The sequence below is a fragment of the Cyprinodon tularosa genome, unplaced genomic scaffold (genome assembly GCF_016077235.1).
Source record: "Cyprinodon tularosa strain WSP-4 unplaced genomic scaffold, ASM1607723v1 ctg98, whole genome shotgun sequence".
Taxonomy (NCBI): domain Eukaryota; kingdom Metazoa; phylum Chordata; class Actinopteri; order Cyprinodontiformes; family Cyprinodontidae; genus Cyprinodon; species Cyprinodon tularosa.
The window spans coordinates 146127-164578 of NW_024039762.1; the positions used below are offsets into that span (position 1 = coordinate 146127).

Genomic DNA, 18452 nt, shown 5'->3' on the forward strand with positions numbered 1-18452 from the left:
ATTTTTTAAGTTTTATTGGATGGATGGTGTTAAACGCAGAGCTAAGACCCACAGCTAGTGCCCAGGTGTAGCTGTGCGATCTAAATGGTAGCTGCTATCAACTCCAAGCTAGCTCCAAATGTAAAACGGCTGAATATAAATTTGGTTCCTTGTGAGGCTCCTACTTCAGCTCTGATCCTTACCCCGGATATTTAGTGTCTAAATACGAAGAAATATTGAAGCCGGGAAGAAAAATCTGGAAACCTTCTTTCCGTCTCATTATTGATCTTTGTTTTGGATGAAGGGGCCACCGTGTCCTGTTGTTCTCTCAAATGAAGCGGATGCTGGACATTCTCCAGGACTATATGGAGTACAGAGGTGAGTGGGATGAAAACACACATCTCTCTCCATCCCCTCAGCACCATCTCACCCCGTCCTATCGCCGCACTTCCTCCCATCCCCTAAAGATGCACCATGACGTTTTTTTCTGCTCAGGCTACAGCTACGAGCGTCTGGACGGGTCCGTTCGAGGGGAGGAACGAAACCTCGCTGTGAAGAACTTCAGCAGCCAGGATATCTTTGTGTTTTTACTCAGCACTAAAGCAGGTGACTTGAATTTATTTTAGTATCTGTTTAAAATACAGGATACAGATGAGGTTTACTGATATTCTTCACATTTCAGTCTTTATTTTTTTCACAATTTTTACCATTTTTTTTTGTAAAGTGTACAACATTCCCTAAAAAGTATTCAGTCCTGAAAGTTTCACTTTAGAACCTCTACTGATGCAGAACATCTATTTCAATAATTAAAACCCTTGCTGTGTGTTTAGGGCTTTTTTCTTTCTTGAAAGATAACCTCCACCCTAAATTGAAGCTTTTTTTTTTTTTTACAGGATTTCCTCCACAACTTCTATATATTTTGTTTTTTTTAGATTTTTCCATCACCTTTAACCGTCCAGTCCATCCGACCGATCACATAGGTCACTGATATGCAGGGTGGGAATGCCTGACAGTTTAATATCCTGCAGAATATTGCAACAGCAAAGCAATCTTTGCTGTTGCTATTTTGCACATGCTAACGTGATTCAATAGGGTGTACAGCTGCAGTACGTGCACAGACGACACAGTCTGTGCCTTTTCTCTGTGATATTAGGAATTATGTATCCTTCTGTGTTGACTTTTCTTTTTTTTCTTTTTTTTGCAACACTAGGAAATCTTTTCTGTAGTGGGTTTATAGAATAAGCAGAAATAGGAAGAGGGATGAATCAGGAAGAGAATAGATCTGCAGCAGAAGGTTACTCTGATGTTGACGGCCAGCAGGTATTTGTTTTTTAAGCAAGGTGAAATGAGAGCGATTTCCTGTCGAAACTTTCCTTTTCAGCTTTATATAATCTTAAATTCAAACTTAAATAGAGTTTAAGGGAACGTCCCACTTGCTTGTTAAAGCACCTTTAGCAAAAACATTTTCCATTTTCCAGATTTTCTCTCTGCTTTTCATCCATTTAGTCATTTTTTGAGCATAGTCTATGATTCTAACAAACACACGAGGACAGAATGTGGATTCTGCATTCAAATAGATCAACATGGAAGTGGAGTATCCATCACTGTCCTTTTCAGGTGGCGTTGGCCTCAACCTCACAGCTGCTGACACAGCTATATTTGTGGATACCGACTTCAATCCTCAGAACGACCTTCAGGCTGCAGCTCGCTGCCATCGGATTGGCCAGAACAGGTGATGCCCCTCCCCCTTCTGATTACTGGAATTGAAACATTTTACCCTACGTAGGAAAGACGTCCCTATTTTTACACGCAGCTCTTTCGGAAGTGTGACGAAGTAAAGCTGCTGATGGCATTAAGGTTATCTGTAGCTGCCAGGAGCTTTATCTGCTGCTGGTTGTTCAGAAGCTCTTCCTGTTTGCACTGCATTGTTGAGCTCTAACTGCACTGCTGCACCCAGGATGGAAACCACTAGAAACATCCTCCCAACTGAAGGAAAACTAATCCAAATCTGTTCTGTTTATGTTTCTATGGCAGAATAATTATCCCGACATTTTTACTGGGAGCATATTTAGGATAATTTAATGGTAAATGTGGTTTAGGATTAAAGATTTTGCAGTTTATGACTAAAAAAGTGCTGTATAACTCTGTTTTTGTTTATTTTTTTCCTTTTTTTTTACCTTCAAAAGCAGTGCTGGGTGGTACAGACTTTTTAAAGCTGAATGCCAATGTTTGATATTTATACCAACATGTTTTTCTTTTCATAAATATGCTGGTGAAGATTCTCAGTCATCCAGGTCATCATCATTCCAAAAAAAGAAAGTTAAAAACAATCCATTGGACTTTGTGTCCGAGTTTGAAGATGTTTTGCTTCCGATCCAGGATGCTTTTTCAATTCAAAATGTCAGGAATAGCGTTGAGTTTGAGGTTTTATACGGTAGCCCAACAAAGCCTTGTTATTGTTTTGAAATAAAGCAAAGTGAAACGGACGAAGGGGTCCGATCCTTTGGAATCGGGGTCGTTTGGCTTTTTTTATTAGCCTGCAATAAAAACAAAAGGAGCCAAACGACCCCCAGTCCAAAGGGGTGGACCCCTTCATCAATTTCAATGTTTTCAAAAACCAAACAAGGTTTCATGGGCTTCTGTAAAAAACCTCGAACTCAATGCTATTCATGACATTTTGAATTAAAAAACTTGAATTTGAATAGAAAAAGCTTCCTGGATGGGAAGCGAAACATCTTCAAACTTGGAAACAAAGTCGAGTGGATTGTTTTTAATTTTCTTGTTTTTGGAATTACGAGTTGGATGACTGAGAATCTTCACTATCATGCTGTATAACTCTGTTTCTGTTTTCCTTTTGTTTTGGTTTTTTACCTTAAAAAGCAGGGCTGGGTGGTACAGACTAAAAGATATCTTGATATTTTAAAGCTTAATGCCAATATTCGATATTTATATCAACATGTTTTTCTTTTCATTAAATCATTTTTAAAAACACCTCCGTCACCCCAAATGTCACAAAGGCACACTATTTAACAAATTATTGTTTAAAAAAAAGAGAAATGTTTAAGAATGATAACCTGGTGGCATATGTAAAAGTATAAATTATGCTGCTGTTTCATTTAAAGTCCCATCAGGTTGAGGAAACTCTATGTTTGTCTCAATAGTTTGGGAGAAAAGGCTTTTGTCACTCTTTGCTTTGACTCTTTTATTGAGATTTTATTTATTTTCCATACTGTATAAATATATCAGCTTGATAATGTAAATACTCAGCTACTACTGAACTGAAAAATTAAGAAAACAGTTTGCTGCCCTGCAGAGAGTCTGGGGAAGTGATGTTAAAGACCACTACACAAAAGTTAAGTGTTTAGCAAAATTAAAAAAAAACAGTCGTCAAAGACTAATCCTCTGAAACTGCAGATCTTGAACTTCTACATTCCTGTTTAATATTCGGTTGCAGGGAGCCTGTGATGTAAAACCTTTCACAGGTGGACTGCATTCCTCCCTCTTTACATTTTTAGGATTAGGAGGAAATGGCAAAAACTGACGAGTGGCAGGGTTCCTGTGCATGCCTGAAACGTAAAAAGTTTGTTTTGTAATGTTTAAAATTCTGGGAAACACTGGTTTGAAAAGAAAATGACTTTGGATAAATGTTACATTTTCATTAACCTTTTTTTTTCTTATTTTATCTAACAAAGGTGTTACAAACTCTGAGCTAAAGATTTTGTATTTAGTTTAAGTTTCTTCATTACTTATTTGAAAAATGTCTGAGCAGCTTTTATATAAGAAACGCGATGCCCTCTTCCACATTGCAGCCTGTTTTATTAACCAGGGAACCAAAAGATTAACCTTACCAGGCAGACTTAACTATTCTGGAAGTTCACAGGATTCATAAAAAACAAATCCTTAAAAAAGCCTTGAAATTATTGTCTGGAAAAGTTCAGACCCTGATCATATCTAACCAGGCATGTCGCTTTTAACACTTTAAACAAAGAATACTTTGAATCCAAAGGAGAGCCAGACACTCTGGAAAGCATTTTATCTTTACTCAGGTTTAGGTCATCTGGTTTAGTCTAATGAATAGAGAGAACAAGTGGACCAGGCCACCATGATAGAATATTAAAACAGCCTCTGTAGTATATTATTTATAAATGGTTTACTCCTCTCACATGCTTTTTAATGCCCATTTAACCTTTTGAGAACTTTGACATATTCCAGGCCCGTGAAAGTCATCCGCCTCCTTGCCAGAGACACCGTGGAGGAGATCATGTACTCCAGAGCCGTCTCTAAGCTGCAGCTCACCAACACCGTCATCGAAGAGGGACGCTTCTCCCTGATGGATCAGGCTCAGTCGGCTGCAGCAGGCCTGAAGGTCGGCGACCTTCGCCACATACACCCCCGCCCTGCCTCCAGAGTTTGATCAATTTCTCTTTTTCATTTCCCCTCAACAGCTAAGTGAGATCTTGAAGTTTGGAGTAGATAAGCTTTTATCATCTGATGAGAGCTCGATAGAGGAGGTAAAGCTGGAGAAGATCCTCGGCCCGTCGAGGGAGGGTCAGTGGGTGGACGATGATGAGGAATTATCTCCACTGAGAGTAGATGAAGAGGAGATGGAGAAGGGGTCTGATTCTGAGGAGCAGAGTACGCCATTTTTAATCTAATGTGTCTGCTTCACTTTCCTTCTATTTGGTTTCGATTTTGTACCTCAGCACATCTCCTACTGCCAATGAGACTGTTTTCCTTTTATTAAATCAGGCTCTTTTTTTTCTGCCGTTCATGTTCCAATCTCCTGGGCGGGCTAATCCCACCTTCGTGTCATCTCGTCCTGTAGATCATATGTACATCTTTGAGGGGAAAGACTACAGCAAGGACCCGAGCTCAGAGGACCAGAAGAGCTTCGATCGGCTGCTGGAAGAGCAGATGGCCGAGTTTAAGAAGGCAGCAGGAGAGGGACGAGCTCTGCGCCATAAAGCCGGAGTAAGACTCTACCACTTTCATTTCCAAATAAGAAGAAGGTTTACAGATATATGCGTTTTTTTTAAAGTTGGGAAGAGTTTTTTTTTTTTTTTTTTTTTTTTTTTTAGGTCTGGATAAGTTTAAAAAGATATTTGTAAATATGGGTTTTTTTTTTCTATTGTTCCCTTCTCAAAGTATTTCTTTAACCTTTTCCCTTTTCAAAAATGGACCACTAAAGAAAACCTGGATTAAATTTCTTATATCACTCTAGGCATATGATGAAATATTCATTTGCCATTACAGTCTCAGAGGTGTGTAGAGTCCCCCAACGTTTTACTCATGTAAGAGTAGCTCTATTCTAATATGTTCTTAATCAAGTAAATGTAAAAAAAATAAAGAAGTAGCTGGTAAAATGCCCACCTTGGTACAGAGTAACAGTTGGCTTGTTACATCAGATTTAATGGTTAAAATTCAGTAATCAGACAGAGTTATTTGCAAATTCCATTTGTGTTAAGTGTCAAATTTAGTGCTGCAGCGATACCAGTATCAGCCGGGGCGCCGATCCAGCACTAAAATAGTGGTATCGGTATCGGCGAGTACCAATAAATAGGGCACCGATACCATTTCGAGAGCCAAAAGTTTCTTCAAATATTGTCACCCATTCCAGGTAGGCAACAAAAAGTTCTACTGGATTCACTTTGTTTTAGTCTTTTTCCTGCTTCACAAAGGTAGGCAGCAGCTTCAAAAATTATTTTACATCCAAGTATAAATAAGTTCTTCATATACACACACACATCCATTTCAAAAAGAAGGCATCAGTATCGGCCTATACTCCACAGCCAGGTATCAGTATCGGGCGAAAAAGTGGCATCAGCGCAACACTAGTCAAAGTAGAAAATACACAAATAAATAAATTCAGACAGTAGAATTTTTCTAGATCAATAGTTTCAACATAAATGTATAAAACCAACCTTTAAGGTAAGGCACACATGTCAGGAAAGGATAAGGAACCATTGGGAACAATATCCACTGTTGAGTAACTGTTTAAGTTACACGTGGGGGAAAGAATAACCTGCAATTTTGCTCAAATTATCAGTGTTAGTCTCACAATTAGCAATATAATTAAAGTGAAAGGAAAACGTATGGTGAAGTAGAACAAAAATAATAAATCCCAGCCCTTCTGATCATTAGGTTCTTGTATAGGAAAGCGGAACAAAGTCAGAGACATTTCATGCCTGGAATCACATTTTCAAGACCTAAACTTTAGCTGAAAAAATGAGGCGTTGCCGTCTCTTTGAAGATAAAGTATTAAAAGCGCTCTACCTCGTATCACCTTTCGCATTGTGCAGACATTTTATGATTCATGCAAAATACAAGATGCGTGTATTTTTTATGAAAGATTAACATCAGATAAAATCTCAAAGTGATTTGTGCATTATATAGGACCTTTAAATTATTTGGGCTAGTTAGTATTTATTAATAAAAACTGATATCAATTCATGTGTTACTGTAATAATTTAGAAAAATCCAGATGTTCCATGAAAAGAATGTAAATATGCCATAAACTGTAAACAATCCTTTCCATATCTGTTCTAACTTCATATCTTCATAAACAGAAAATATTTGTCCCTGTTGGTCTGAAGTTGAAGAGCAATAAAACCAAAGAAGGAGTTTCACATTTTCGCTCGTTTAAGTCATTTTAGCTGAAGTATGTAGCAGTGAATGAAGTCACGTTTTTACCTTTGCACCTTTGCAAAGAACATGCATTCTCTGCTCCCGCTTTGGGTCCAGGGTGTCGGTTTCCTGCTTGGACTAATATGGCTGAAATAGCTGATTGTTGCCGATCTGACTGATTTTTACCTGTTGATCTGATGTGAAACCTGGAGGTTTGCTCTACTTTTCCCGCCACAGATGCATAAAATGTGATCATTTTCCTTTAGTGCAAATCTCAACATGTTTTGACCCAGTTAACACAAATTAGTTGCAAAGGAAATGAGATTTGTGAACTAATCAAATAACCAAAGCTGACTGGCAAAAAAAAAAGCAAAACCAAAAAACAAATCAAATATCAGTTTGGTCTCATGACCCAAATATTGTTCAATCATATTTTAAAATCATTTGTTTTATCAGGGGAAATTAAGGCCGTAATTGGCCTTAATTTAAACAATAATTAAGGCCTTAATTGGCATTAAAATTATATTTTGTTTATTGTGGCATTTAAAATGCTTTATTAAAAAAAATGTTTATAAAAACAATGTCGTCAGACATATTATATCAAGAAATATTTGTGTGAAACTGCTTCCGGTTGATCGCAAAGCTGTATGTTCAGAAAAGAAGCTTGAGTTGGAGATAAAGCTAGAGAATGGGGGGAAAAAGAAAAGTTCAACAAAAGTGGTTGAAAAACGAGGAATTCGGGACATGGCTACAGCCTGTCGACGGGTACCTGTTGGTGGCATTAAAATTATTTCTAAGAGCATTAAAAGAGCAGGCCAGGAATCCGCTTTCCTTAATACGGAGAAGCAGGTATGCAAAGTTTGTTGTTGTCATTCTTAAAATCCACAAGGTCGTGTATTTTAGAGCTGTAAAATAAATGTTAATAAGTTGGTTTCAGACCCTTTTCTGTCCATCTTCTGCTAAGGCATATAAACCGCAAAGCAATCATGACCCAGAAGCATCACTGAAACCAAACAGTACAGCAGAAAGGTGAAATAAAAAGTGAAACGCAAAGCATGGTGCACACAGTCATAAGCCATCATCCAAAACTTTGAACAGTGAACTGTTTCCTCCAACATCTAAAATAAAATCCTAATAAGTCCAGTTAGCAGCGGGAGATGCAGCAAATGTGTGAAACAAGGGAAACAAAAAAAATCCCTAAGCCAGTGTTTCCCAACCTTTTTTGCCGTGTTTATCCCTTTGTGCATTTTGTCTTACCATGAGTTCCCCTCTCAGTCAAAAGAATTGATGATTTTTCAAAAGTGAACAATAAGTGATTATAAAATAAAAACTATTTTATTAATATTTTAATTTGAGCATTTCAATCTTATTTTATTTCATCTCAAATGAAAAAGTATGTCTCTTAGAAGTTAGTAAGTAACCGAATTAAATACAAAATAAAATCATATTATAAACCTGTATTTACAAAACTGCAGCTCCTCTGAGTAACTCCCCTATAATCACATTTAAACTTGATGAATTGGGAATAAAATGCAGAGCAAAGATTATAGTCAGACTGACTTAATTAGTTTTACTTTGTTTTCATCAAGACACCTGAGTGTGAAAATCAGCTGTTCTCTGCCTCCACTCTGTTCCTCTGCTTGGTTTGGATGTGTGTCAAAGCTGAAGGTGAACTCAAACTGAACAAAAACTTACTTTTGCTTGGTAAAAGCGTGTTTAAATTTTCAACTGGGTCCTTACAAAGCAAAACAGATCCCAGCCCTATTTTATTTTTCTACCTAAGAAATAAAATATTTTCATGTACCCCTTGCAATCCCCTCGTGGACCACTAGGGGTACGATTACCCCCTGTAGGGACTCTCAGCCCTAAGCCACCATCCTTATGATGAAATGTGGCGGTAGAGTCTTGGGAGGCAATATGGAGCCTGTCCTTCTATGATAATCAGTTACGAGACCAACGAGGCAGAGGTTCACCTGTCAGGATGCTGGTGACCTTGAGCTATAACTGAGTAGTTTAAAGTAGATTCATGGGTTAAATCAGTCAAAGTCCAGACATAAAGGCCAAAGGCTCTATACACTCCATTTATAAAGATTCTTCAGTTAAAAAATAGTGAATACCCAATAGTTGTGTCTAAGGTGAAAAGTAGACAAAAGTTGGAACAAAGGATTGTAGTAAATGCAGAATATGTGTGTATATGTCTTTGTCATACTGTCTACAACATCGAAAATAGACGTTTTACTGTACTTTTCTTTACTTTTTTGGGTTTTAAATTAAAAAAAAAAAAGGCGAGGAGGATTTATTTGGTAACGATTCTCCAATTCTCTCTTTGCGTTTCCAGGTTTTGCTCCCGGTTGCCTTAGCGATTCCAGCAAGAAAGAGGAAACCTCTCACCGAGGCAGAGCTGGAGCTCAGACGGCAAAGGAGGCAGGAGGCTGCAGCCAAGAGAGCCAAAATGATGGAGGACAAAAAGAAGGAGCAGCAAGAGGAAAAGCACAGAAAAAAGTGATAACTTGCTGCTGTTCAATCACGCCGTCTGATGTCGTGTTTTATTATTCATGCATTGGTTTGTTACCGGTGATTCATCCAGAATGGCCTGGTGGGAGTCTTGCGGCTATAGGTCGCTTTGCCTGCAGCCTGTGGACAGTGAAGAAGAGGAGAGGAACGAAGAAGAAGAGGACGACAGCAGTGTTTGCTCCACAGACTCAAACACTACGGATATCTGCTATGTTCTTGGGGACGTTACCCATCCCCACACTGCTAAGGGAGATGCTATTATCGTCCACTGTGTTGGTAAGTGCTCCATTTAAGCGTAAGAACATTAAATGCTTTTCATGAAATCTACTCGGTGCATCTTCTGCTACCTTTTCTCTCAACGGTACGTTAATTTCTGTCAAGATGACTCGGGCCGATGGGGCAGAGGAGGCCTCTTTACAGCACTGGAGTTGAGGTCAGATGAACCACGAAAGCAGTACGAGTTGGCAGGAAGGATGAAAGGTAAGAATCACTCAGTTCAAAAGAACAACAAGCAACAATTCAACTAGATATCTTTATTGGTGGTCTGGTGTAGATCAGAATTAAAAGAATTAATTACAAATCTGTTCTTCAGATTTTGAGCTAGGAAATGTGTTCCTCTTCCCCATCGATGACAAGCAGTCGAGAATGAACGGCAGAGATCAGGTACTTTCTGTTCACAGAATGATCTGTGCTTTCCTGCTTGGAAATGCACGCTTCTTTTTTTTCTTTTTTCTTCTTTTTTTTTTTTTTTGCAATATGCACGAAAAACTTTGCAGAATTGAACATAATCAGCACAATGCACCTTGTTTGGGTTGCTGTGTGGTTGCAGACTTGCAGAGTCGATCAGATAATAAGTTAACCTGCTTCAATCTCCTTCCCGTCACCCCAGCTAGCCCTGATAGTGGCGCAGCAAAGAGACAAAGCCAACAACCTGTCTGGGATCCTCCTCAGTGCTTTGGAAGAAGGACTGAAGAGGATTTACTCTGCAGCCAAGAGAGACGGTGGTATGGAGAGGCACAGCACTATGAAGCCGTGCAACACAAAGCTAAAGTCTGCACTCATTTGTCTGTTAGCATGTTGGAAAAACTCATGTTAAGCTGGTGTTTGCGGTACATCAAATGATTTATGTCTTTCTAGAATGGTTGATACTTGTTACGCTTGAACATTCTTAATAGTTTTTTCTGGATTTTCTACTTTACAGTCTCACTTTTTCATTTTAGTTTTTGTTTATATTTAAAGATTAACAGGTCATCTAGGAAGGACATTTTAGCGTCCGGTGAAAGCCCCCTAGAGGGCAGATTACAATGAATAAAATCAGTGAGTAGAGCAATCCAATCCATTTCAGGCATTTAGCCTGAAAAACAGGCCCAACTGTATCATAATATAAGTTTTTGACCTCAGCAGCTGATGCCTCCATATGATGAGGAAAATCTGATAGATCATAGAATTAGCGTTTGAACTAGCAAATAATGCAACACCGATGAGTAGAACATAGCATAGTGAGGAAAAGTTGTCCCTATGTCCTCCTGCAGTCTTAGCCCATAGCAGCATCACTATAATGATGGCTCAGATAACCTGAGCCACTCTACGTTATCAAAAAGGAAGGTGAAAGCTACTAAAGATGGCATTTGTGCCAATGTGTTGCAGAGTTGGTTACTAGTGCTTGGATGTATATTACTTAAGATTTAGGCTTGCTCTATCTTTCTGTTTAGCCAGCGTTCATCTTCCTCGCATCGGTCACTCCACCAAAGGTTTCAACTGGTATGGCACAGAGAGGCTCATCAGAAAGCACCTAGCTTCCAGGGGCATCCCCACTTTCATGTATCCTTTATGTCTCCTAGCTGAAGCCCATACAGAGCACCCTATGAGAGAATTGCTGAAATGATTTCCCCTTAACCTGAATGACAGATATTATCACAGCAGAATCGTCAAGAAAACAGCTTCACCTCAGGTGCCTAATACATCAACCGCTGCCTCTAAAGCACCTTTATTGAGCTCAGGCGGGCCAGATGATGAGGCGGAAACGGAGGCCCCAGGACCCTCAAATCCACAACATAGCTTCAGCCCGGCAGAGCTCCCCAGCTTCATGAAGGGGGTCAGAGTATTTTTCTACAACATTTCTGCATCACAACGGAAGAAGCTGGCCCGCTACCTTATGACATATCCTTTCAAACTTCTTTTTTTCAAACTCTTGTGTGTGCATTAGTCTCTGCATTAGCCAGTTTCAGTAAATGTGTTTTCTATAGAGTGTGAGCAAGCCTTAGCTGCGGTGTACGTATGATGGAGATGAGGAAGACATTATGAGTGAAGAGGTCACCCACATTGTTGCAGAGGTGGAGAACCACATCCAGAAACAGGTTGGCATCTACTCGGTCTTTTCTGTCACTTATCCAAATTTTACTACACAGTACCATAGAGAAGGTTTCACACCCCTTCCATCTTTTTACATGTTGTTGGATTGGAGCCGTCATCTTGAAATTATTCTTTTTGAAATCTGTGCGATAAATAGTAGGTAATCATCAAAAGATAGAAAAATATTTTTTTTATGGTGAATAAAAGTTAAAAGTGTATTTTTTATTTGAAATGGTCTATAGAAAAAAAAAAAAAAAAAAAAAATATATATATATATATATATATATATATATATATATATATATATATATATTTATTATGTGCAAAGACCCACTGGCCATTGAAAGCCCGCCTCTGACTCGGTTCCGTGAACCCCGCCACCGGAGCCCATACTGTGTCGTCACTAGGGGTGGGTATTGCCAAAGAAGTCACGATGCGATTCTATCACGATGCATCACGATCCTTGAATTATTGCGACGCATTGCAATATTTTCTCCTCCATGTTTTTTTTTTTAATTGACTCGGCGCAGTACCCCGAGGCCGGAAATGCTTGTGACACAAGGCAGCGTGCGTCAACACATCCACAGCGACATCTACTGGACTGGAAGTTGTATTACACTTTTTTTTGGCTGATGTTCGCCAACCATTCATGCAATTTTATTTATGAATTTTTTTTTTATTAATAATCGATACTTGGCATCAAGAATCGATGCAGTAGATCACAAAAATTAGAATCACGATGCATCATCATGACGATTATTTTGCACACCCCTAGTCGTCTGCGATGCTTTCATCGAGCTCTGCTGCTCCGCTGTCTGCCACGCCTTGGCCGTCCTCCTCTGACTCCATCTGGCCAAGCCGCTGCCACTCTTGCAGCTGTCACTGCCCTGCCCTCTCAAGGGTTACTGCAGTTTCAAAGGGACCTGCACTCACAAGGTTCCTGTGCTCTTCCAGCACTCAAAGATTTTCCGTGCTCACAAGGGTCCTGCTCGCTCACAGGGATAGCGCGCTCACAAGGTTCCTGCGCACTCACAAAGTTCCTGCACGCTCACAAGGTTCCTTCTCTCTCTCAAGGTTCTTAACTGCTCAAAGGTTCCAGCACTTTCAAAGGTCCCTGCGCTCACACAAGGTCCCTTTGCTCACAAAGTTCCTACGCTCTCAAAGGGTTCTGTGCTCACAAGGGCCCTGCAGACTCAAGATTCCTAGGCCCTCCCCACGCTCTTTAGTTCCTGAGCCCTTCTGGCACTCTTTAGTTCCTGAGCCCTTCTGGCACTCTTTAGTTCCTGAGCCCTTCTGGCACTCTTTAGTTCCTGAGCCCTTCTGGCACACTTTAGTTCCTGAGCCCTCCCGGCGCCTTTTAGTTCCTGAGCCCTCCCGGCGCTCTGTACTTCCTGAGCCCTCCCAGCGCCCTTTAGTTCCTGAGCCCTCCCGGCGCTCTGTAGTTCCTGAGCCCTCCCGGCGCTCTTCAGTTCCTGAGCCCTCCCGGCGCTCTGTAGTTCCTGAGCCCTCCCGGCGCTCTGTAGTTCCTGAGCCCTCCCGGCGCTCTGTAGTTCCTGAGCCCTCCCGGCGCTCTGTAGTTCCTGAGCCCTCCCGGCGCTCTGTAGTTCCTGAGCCCTCCCGGCGCTCTGTAGTTCCTGAGCCCTCCCGGCGCCCTTTAGTTCCTGAGCCCTCCCGGCGCTCTTCAGTTCCTGAGCCCTCCCAGCGCTCTGTAGTTCCTGAGCCCTCCCGGCGCCCTTTAGTTCCTGAGCCCTCCCGGCGCACTTTAGTTCCTGAGCCCTCCCAGCGCTCTTTAGTTCCTGAGCCCTCCCGGCGCACTTTAGTTCCTGAGCCCTCCCAGCGCTCTTTAGTTCCTGAGCCCTCCCAGCGCTCTTTAGTTCCTGAGCCCTCCCGGCGCCCTTTAGTTCCTGAGCCCTCCCAGCGCTCTGTAGTTCCTGAGCCCTCCCGGTGCCCTTTAGTTCCTGAGCCCTCCCGGCGCCCTTTAGTTCCTGAGCCCTCCCGGCACCCTTTAGTTCCTGAGCCCTCCCGGCGCTCTGTAGTTCCTGAGCCCTCCCGGCGCTCTGTAGTTCCTGAGCCCTCCCGGCGCACTTTAGTTCCTGAGCCCTCCCAGCGCACTTTAGTTCCTGAGCCCTCCCGGCGCTCTGTAGTTCCTGAGCCCTCCCGGCGCTCTGTAGTTCCTGAGCCCTCCCGGCGCTCTGTAGTTCCTGAGCCCTCCCGGCGCACTTTAGTTCCTGAGCCCTCCCAGCGCACTTTAGTTCCTGAGCCCTCCCAGCGCCCTTTAGTTCCTGAGCCTTCCCGGCGCTCTTAAGCCCTCCAGCGTTCTCTAGTCTCCTGGGATTCTCTGCGTTTTTAATTTCTCAGGATCTCCAGTGTTCCTTATCTTCTTTAGTTTGCCCTGGCTGGGTAGTTTTTTTTGTTGAACTCTGTTGCTGCTCCGCTGGACCTTTGCCTTCTGCCCTGTGAACTCTCTCGTCTGCACCTGGGTTTTACAGCAGCTCAGCGATACCCTCTGGGGTCCTGTGGATTTATTACAGACTCTGCTTCACCAAGAACTCCCTCTGTTGTCCTGCGGATTACTGCAGCCTCTGTCTCTCTAGGAGCTCTCACAGTTCCCTGTGGATTATTGCAGCTGATGCTCATGTCTACACCTCCACTTCTAGTCCCGTACAGCCTCTGGTTACCTTCATCCACAACTCATTACTTTCAATAACACTTCAAGACTGGCTCTGTGTGTGGTGTGCACTCTGTGTTCATCGAAGCAAAATCCTGACTATATATATATATATATATATATATATATATATATACAGTCCTGCTCACCATTATTGGCACCCCTGAAGTTTAAGTACATATGATGGAATATTTCCTAAAGAATAGACGTAAAAAAGAATGATTGGTCTTCGCAAAAGAGAACCTGGACAAACCTCAAGCCTTCTGGGACAACATTTTATGGACAGATGAAACAAAAGTGGAGCTTTTTGGTAATTCACACCAACAGTATGTTTACAGACGGCGCAATGAACCCTCTAAAGAAAAGAACACCATACCAACATTCAAGCATGGTGGAGGATGCATAATGCTGTGGAGCTGCTTCGCGGCATCTGGTACTGGAGGCCTTGACCGTATCACAGGCATCATGAAATCAGAAGATTATCAAGAAATTTTACAGTGAAACGTCTTGCCCAGTGTAAGAAAGCTTGGTTTGAGGCAAGATAATGACCCAAAGCACACCTCCAAAAGCATGCAGGCATGGTTGAAAGGGAAAAAATAGACTGTTTTAAAATGGTCAGCAATGAGTCCTGATCTCAATCCAATTGAAAATCTTTGGGTAGAGCTAAAATCTTCCATTGGAGAAAGGAACCCTGCAAATGTACAAGGGGTCGAGCAGATTGCAAAAGAAGAGTGGGAGAAAATTCCACCCAAGAAGTGCAAGAAGCTTATAGATAAATATAAGAAATGTTTGGAGGCTGTCATTGCTGCCAACCAAATATTAGGGAGGGGTATCAATATTAGGGCACATGCAGGTTTTCTGTTTTGGCTTTTAGAATTAAAATATTTGTGTTGAAATGGTAACTGTCTTTCTTAAATTATTTTGGACCTTAAATTGAAATATCTTGCTGATAAAACTTTTGAAAATTTCCATTTATTTCTGAAGATATTCACTCAGCTATGCAAAACATAAAGGGGCGCCAATAATGGTGAGCAGGACTGTGTATGTATATATGTATATATATATATATATATATATATATATATATATATATATATATATATATATATATATACTGTACAATAAAATGTCTTATTTGATATAATTGATCATTAGCATCTGATTGTAAAGATGCTTTGTATCCTTTTCCACTAAATGTTAACCAAAGGGATGGTTTTAATGCAGAGATTGAATTTCGTTGCTTTGTACTTGTGACAGTGTAATGACAAAAGTTGATTCTTCTTCTTCTTCTAAATGTCCTGAGATACACAGAAAAACAACATACTCTGAATATGCTAGGCAGCTTAAAGGAATAGTACACCCAAAACATGATTAGCCTTCATTTTCTACTCACCCCCATGCTGAACAACACTCTGGAGTACTTTTTTGATATCTCAAATGCATCTGGAGATCTGGGAGGCTTCTTGCTGTCTGCTGACATTCAAATAATGGAGGTCTATGGTGCCCGAGACAGAAAGGTCCATAAAAGTCCACAAAAAACGTGTCAATATTCCTCCATACTGCTCGTCCAATGTATTCCAAGTGTCCTGAGTGGGTAGCATCCATAATTTACTCGAAACGAAGTAATTTAGAATGTTTTTAGAGCATAAACAGTAGTGTATAGGATTTCCTGAAAGCGCGTTCACGATTCTACGGAAGCCGGCAGACCAAACCAGATGAAAGTGCGCATTCAGCGTCTGCTCTGCCAATAATGCAAGCGTAGAAGAAGAAATGTGCTGTTTACCTGTGCAAAGAAAGAAACAACGAAAGAAAAATGTCTGAGGACTTCAGTGTTGAGGAAGAGCATGAGTTCTTTGCCGAGCTGAATGCGCACTTTCGTCTGGTTTGGTCTGCCGCAGTTTCCGTAGACTCGTGAACGCGCTTTTAGGATATCCTATACACTACTGTTTATGCTCTAAAAACATTCTAAATGACTTTGTTTCGAGTAAATTCTGGATGCTACCCACTCAGGACACTTGGAATACATTGGACGAGCAGTATGGAGGAATATTGACACGTTTTTTGTGGACTTTTATGGACCTTTCTGCCTCGGGCGCCATAGACCTCCATTATTTGAATGTCAGCAGACAGCAAGACGCCTCCCAGATCTCCAGATGCATTTGAGATATCAAAAAAGTACTCCAGAGTGTTGTTCAGCATGGGGGTGAGTAGAAAATGAAGGCTAATCATGTTTTGGGTGTACTATTCCTTTAATGCTAACCTGGTTTTACTCCATATTCATGACCACCGTATACTATAAGGGTTGAGTATCAGACTCTTAAGGACAATATGTTTATGAAATAGCATTCATATATGAGATTAAACAACGTATGTTGGATGATCATTGAATTATTTTTCATATTCGTATTGGCTCCCATTGAGCAATACATTTGGGAAAGGAGAAATCTCTGAAAATAATCCAGTTTAGACTTCCAGTATAGACTGGGGGTATGGAGCAGTCATAGATGGGAACAGATGGGTTCCTCTCATAAAGTGGGCAAACAGTTCTATGTTTTTATAAAGCTGGTAGAGACATACTGAAACACGTTTTTCTCTATTTTTCTGTTGATTAAACAATTGAAATACAATCATGTTTGGGGTTTTAAGGGGGAAATTAAAGATCAGCATGTATGAAACTTTTAGAAGACTAAATTTTCCTTCTTACCTGTGTGAACCAGGAGCTTCAGGAGCTTCTCCGTCAGTACCAGCAAGCTGTTCCCGTGAAGATGACCTGGCTGGAGTCCTGCTTCTCCAAACAACAAAAAGTCAACACTCTGCACTTTCAACATCAGTTCTAAGAAGACTCGCACTGTTGTTATTGTAACACATTTTTTTAAACTAACAAGAATGTTGGGTGATGAAAACTACAAGCCAGTAGATTAAAAACTGTTATGATTTATTTTTATATATATATATATATATATATATATATATATATATATATATATATATATATGAGAAGCAATTAAAAACAAATTCTGCTGCTGCATTATAAATTAAATTAATTCAATGAGGGAAAGGTGAATGTTTCTAACGGCACAAACCTCAAAATTCAATATGTGGCTGCTGTGCATGTCAGTGGAGACATGCAGGGATGATGCATTCATTTCTCCTTCCTGTAATTTGTATCTGATGAGGTCTTCCCAGCACAAACATACTTGGACAATCTTCATTTATGAACATGTTCTTGGTGTGCCTGAATGTGCAGATGCATTCTATATTGTCAGAAATGCATTGAATTCACAGCTACAGGTGTATCAGAAACGGCACCAAGTTATCCAGTATTTGGTGCTCAGATCACTGGTTTCCTTTTTTTGTCTGGGAAAAAAAAGGAAACCAGTGATTTAAAAAATAAAACAAAAGTATGTGCTTTCCAATAGAACAAATGTAAAGAAAAAATCAAAGAACAAATGAAAGATCTTACCAAAATCTAAAGTGTCATTGTCCCTCTCTCTGTGCAATGGGTGAGGTTGGGTTTGTCAGTTGCCAAGAAATATTTTTCTGCAGACTCACTTGTATGTACGGCATAGTGGGGATCATGGTGTGGGCCTGTGCATTGAAGCCTTTTCATATTTTAGTCAAAGACTAGACTGTGATTTATTTTTAAAATGTCTGTGGTGATCAAATCAATTTCAAAAGGTAATAATCTTTTTCCATTTTTTAAATATAGTATTGCTCGTTTAAAATAAAATCTGAATTCTTCCAACCTTTTATTTGATTGCTTTAAACAAAATGCCATCTGTTAAAGTTTCCTCCCTTTAGCTGAAATCTAAAAACAGGCCGGTGGAAAAAAAAAAAAAAGATACAATCTGCCAATCCAGAAACAGACTGAACATTCGAAATAGAGGAAATTCAACAAACACAGGAGCAAGAGATTCATGGTTTGATTTTCTGTCAGCTGGATTATTTAATGGACTTAAAATATGTTAAGAACAACAATCGTACCCAGGGCAACACAAGAGTTCACACAGTATATCTTTGTTTTGATGTATTCCTGTATAATCTGTATACAGTTTTCATATTTTTTTTTTATTTTATAGCCACTCATATATATATATATATATATATATATAATTTATAGTCAGTGCATACATAGTATCTGTGCACATGTTAATAAATATATCCTGTATAGAACTTCTGGATAGATGGAAGCTACATTTTGTTGCTTTGTTTTTGTGATAGAGTATAGACAATAAAGTTAAATTCTATTGTATTTTCTCTGGTTACCTGCTTATTTTAGAATTTATTTTGATGAATAGTTAAACCAACTTATTTT

The 18452-nt window shown here is 40.2% G+C and overlaps 1 protein-coding gene across 3 annotated transcripts in view; it reads left to right on the forward strand.

Moving 5' to 3' along the window:
• Positions 1–18018, forward strand: part of chd1l (chromodomain helicase DNA binding protein 1-like) — a 28907-nt gene extending 10889 nt beyond the window's left edge. For 2 of the 3 annotated variants that reach the window (XM_038275823.1, XM_038275824.1), the window contains exons 8-22: positions 284–357; positions 475–585; positions 1597–1711; positions 4192–4345; positions 4425–4614; positions 4805–4950; positions 8942–9105; positions 9191–9393; positions 9499–9597; positions 9710–9780; positions 10007–10121; positions 10830–10938; positions 11026–11277; positions 11393–11474; positions 16855–17121. In XM_038275823.1, the coding sequence (XP_038131751.1) occupies positions 284–357; positions 475–585; positions 1597–1711; positions 4192–4345; positions 4425–4614; positions 4805–4950; positions 8942–9105; positions 9191–9393; positions 9499–9597; positions 9710–9780; positions 10007–10121; positions 10830–10938; positions 11026–11277; positions 11393–11474; positions 16855–16974 (2005 nt within the window). In that variant the 3' untranslated portion in view covers positions 16975–17121. Of the gene's footprint in view, positions 1–283; positions 358–474; positions 586–1596; positions 1712–4191; positions 4346–4424; positions 4615–4804; positions 4951–8941; positions 9106–9190; positions 9394–9498; positions 9598–9709; positions 9781–10006; positions 10122–10829; positions 10939–11025; positions 11278–11392; positions 11475–16854 lie in introns of all 3 variants that reach the window. The other variant, XM_038275822.1, reaches the window with a different exon arrangement.
• The last annotated feature ends 434 nt before the right edge of the window (positions 18019–18452 follow it).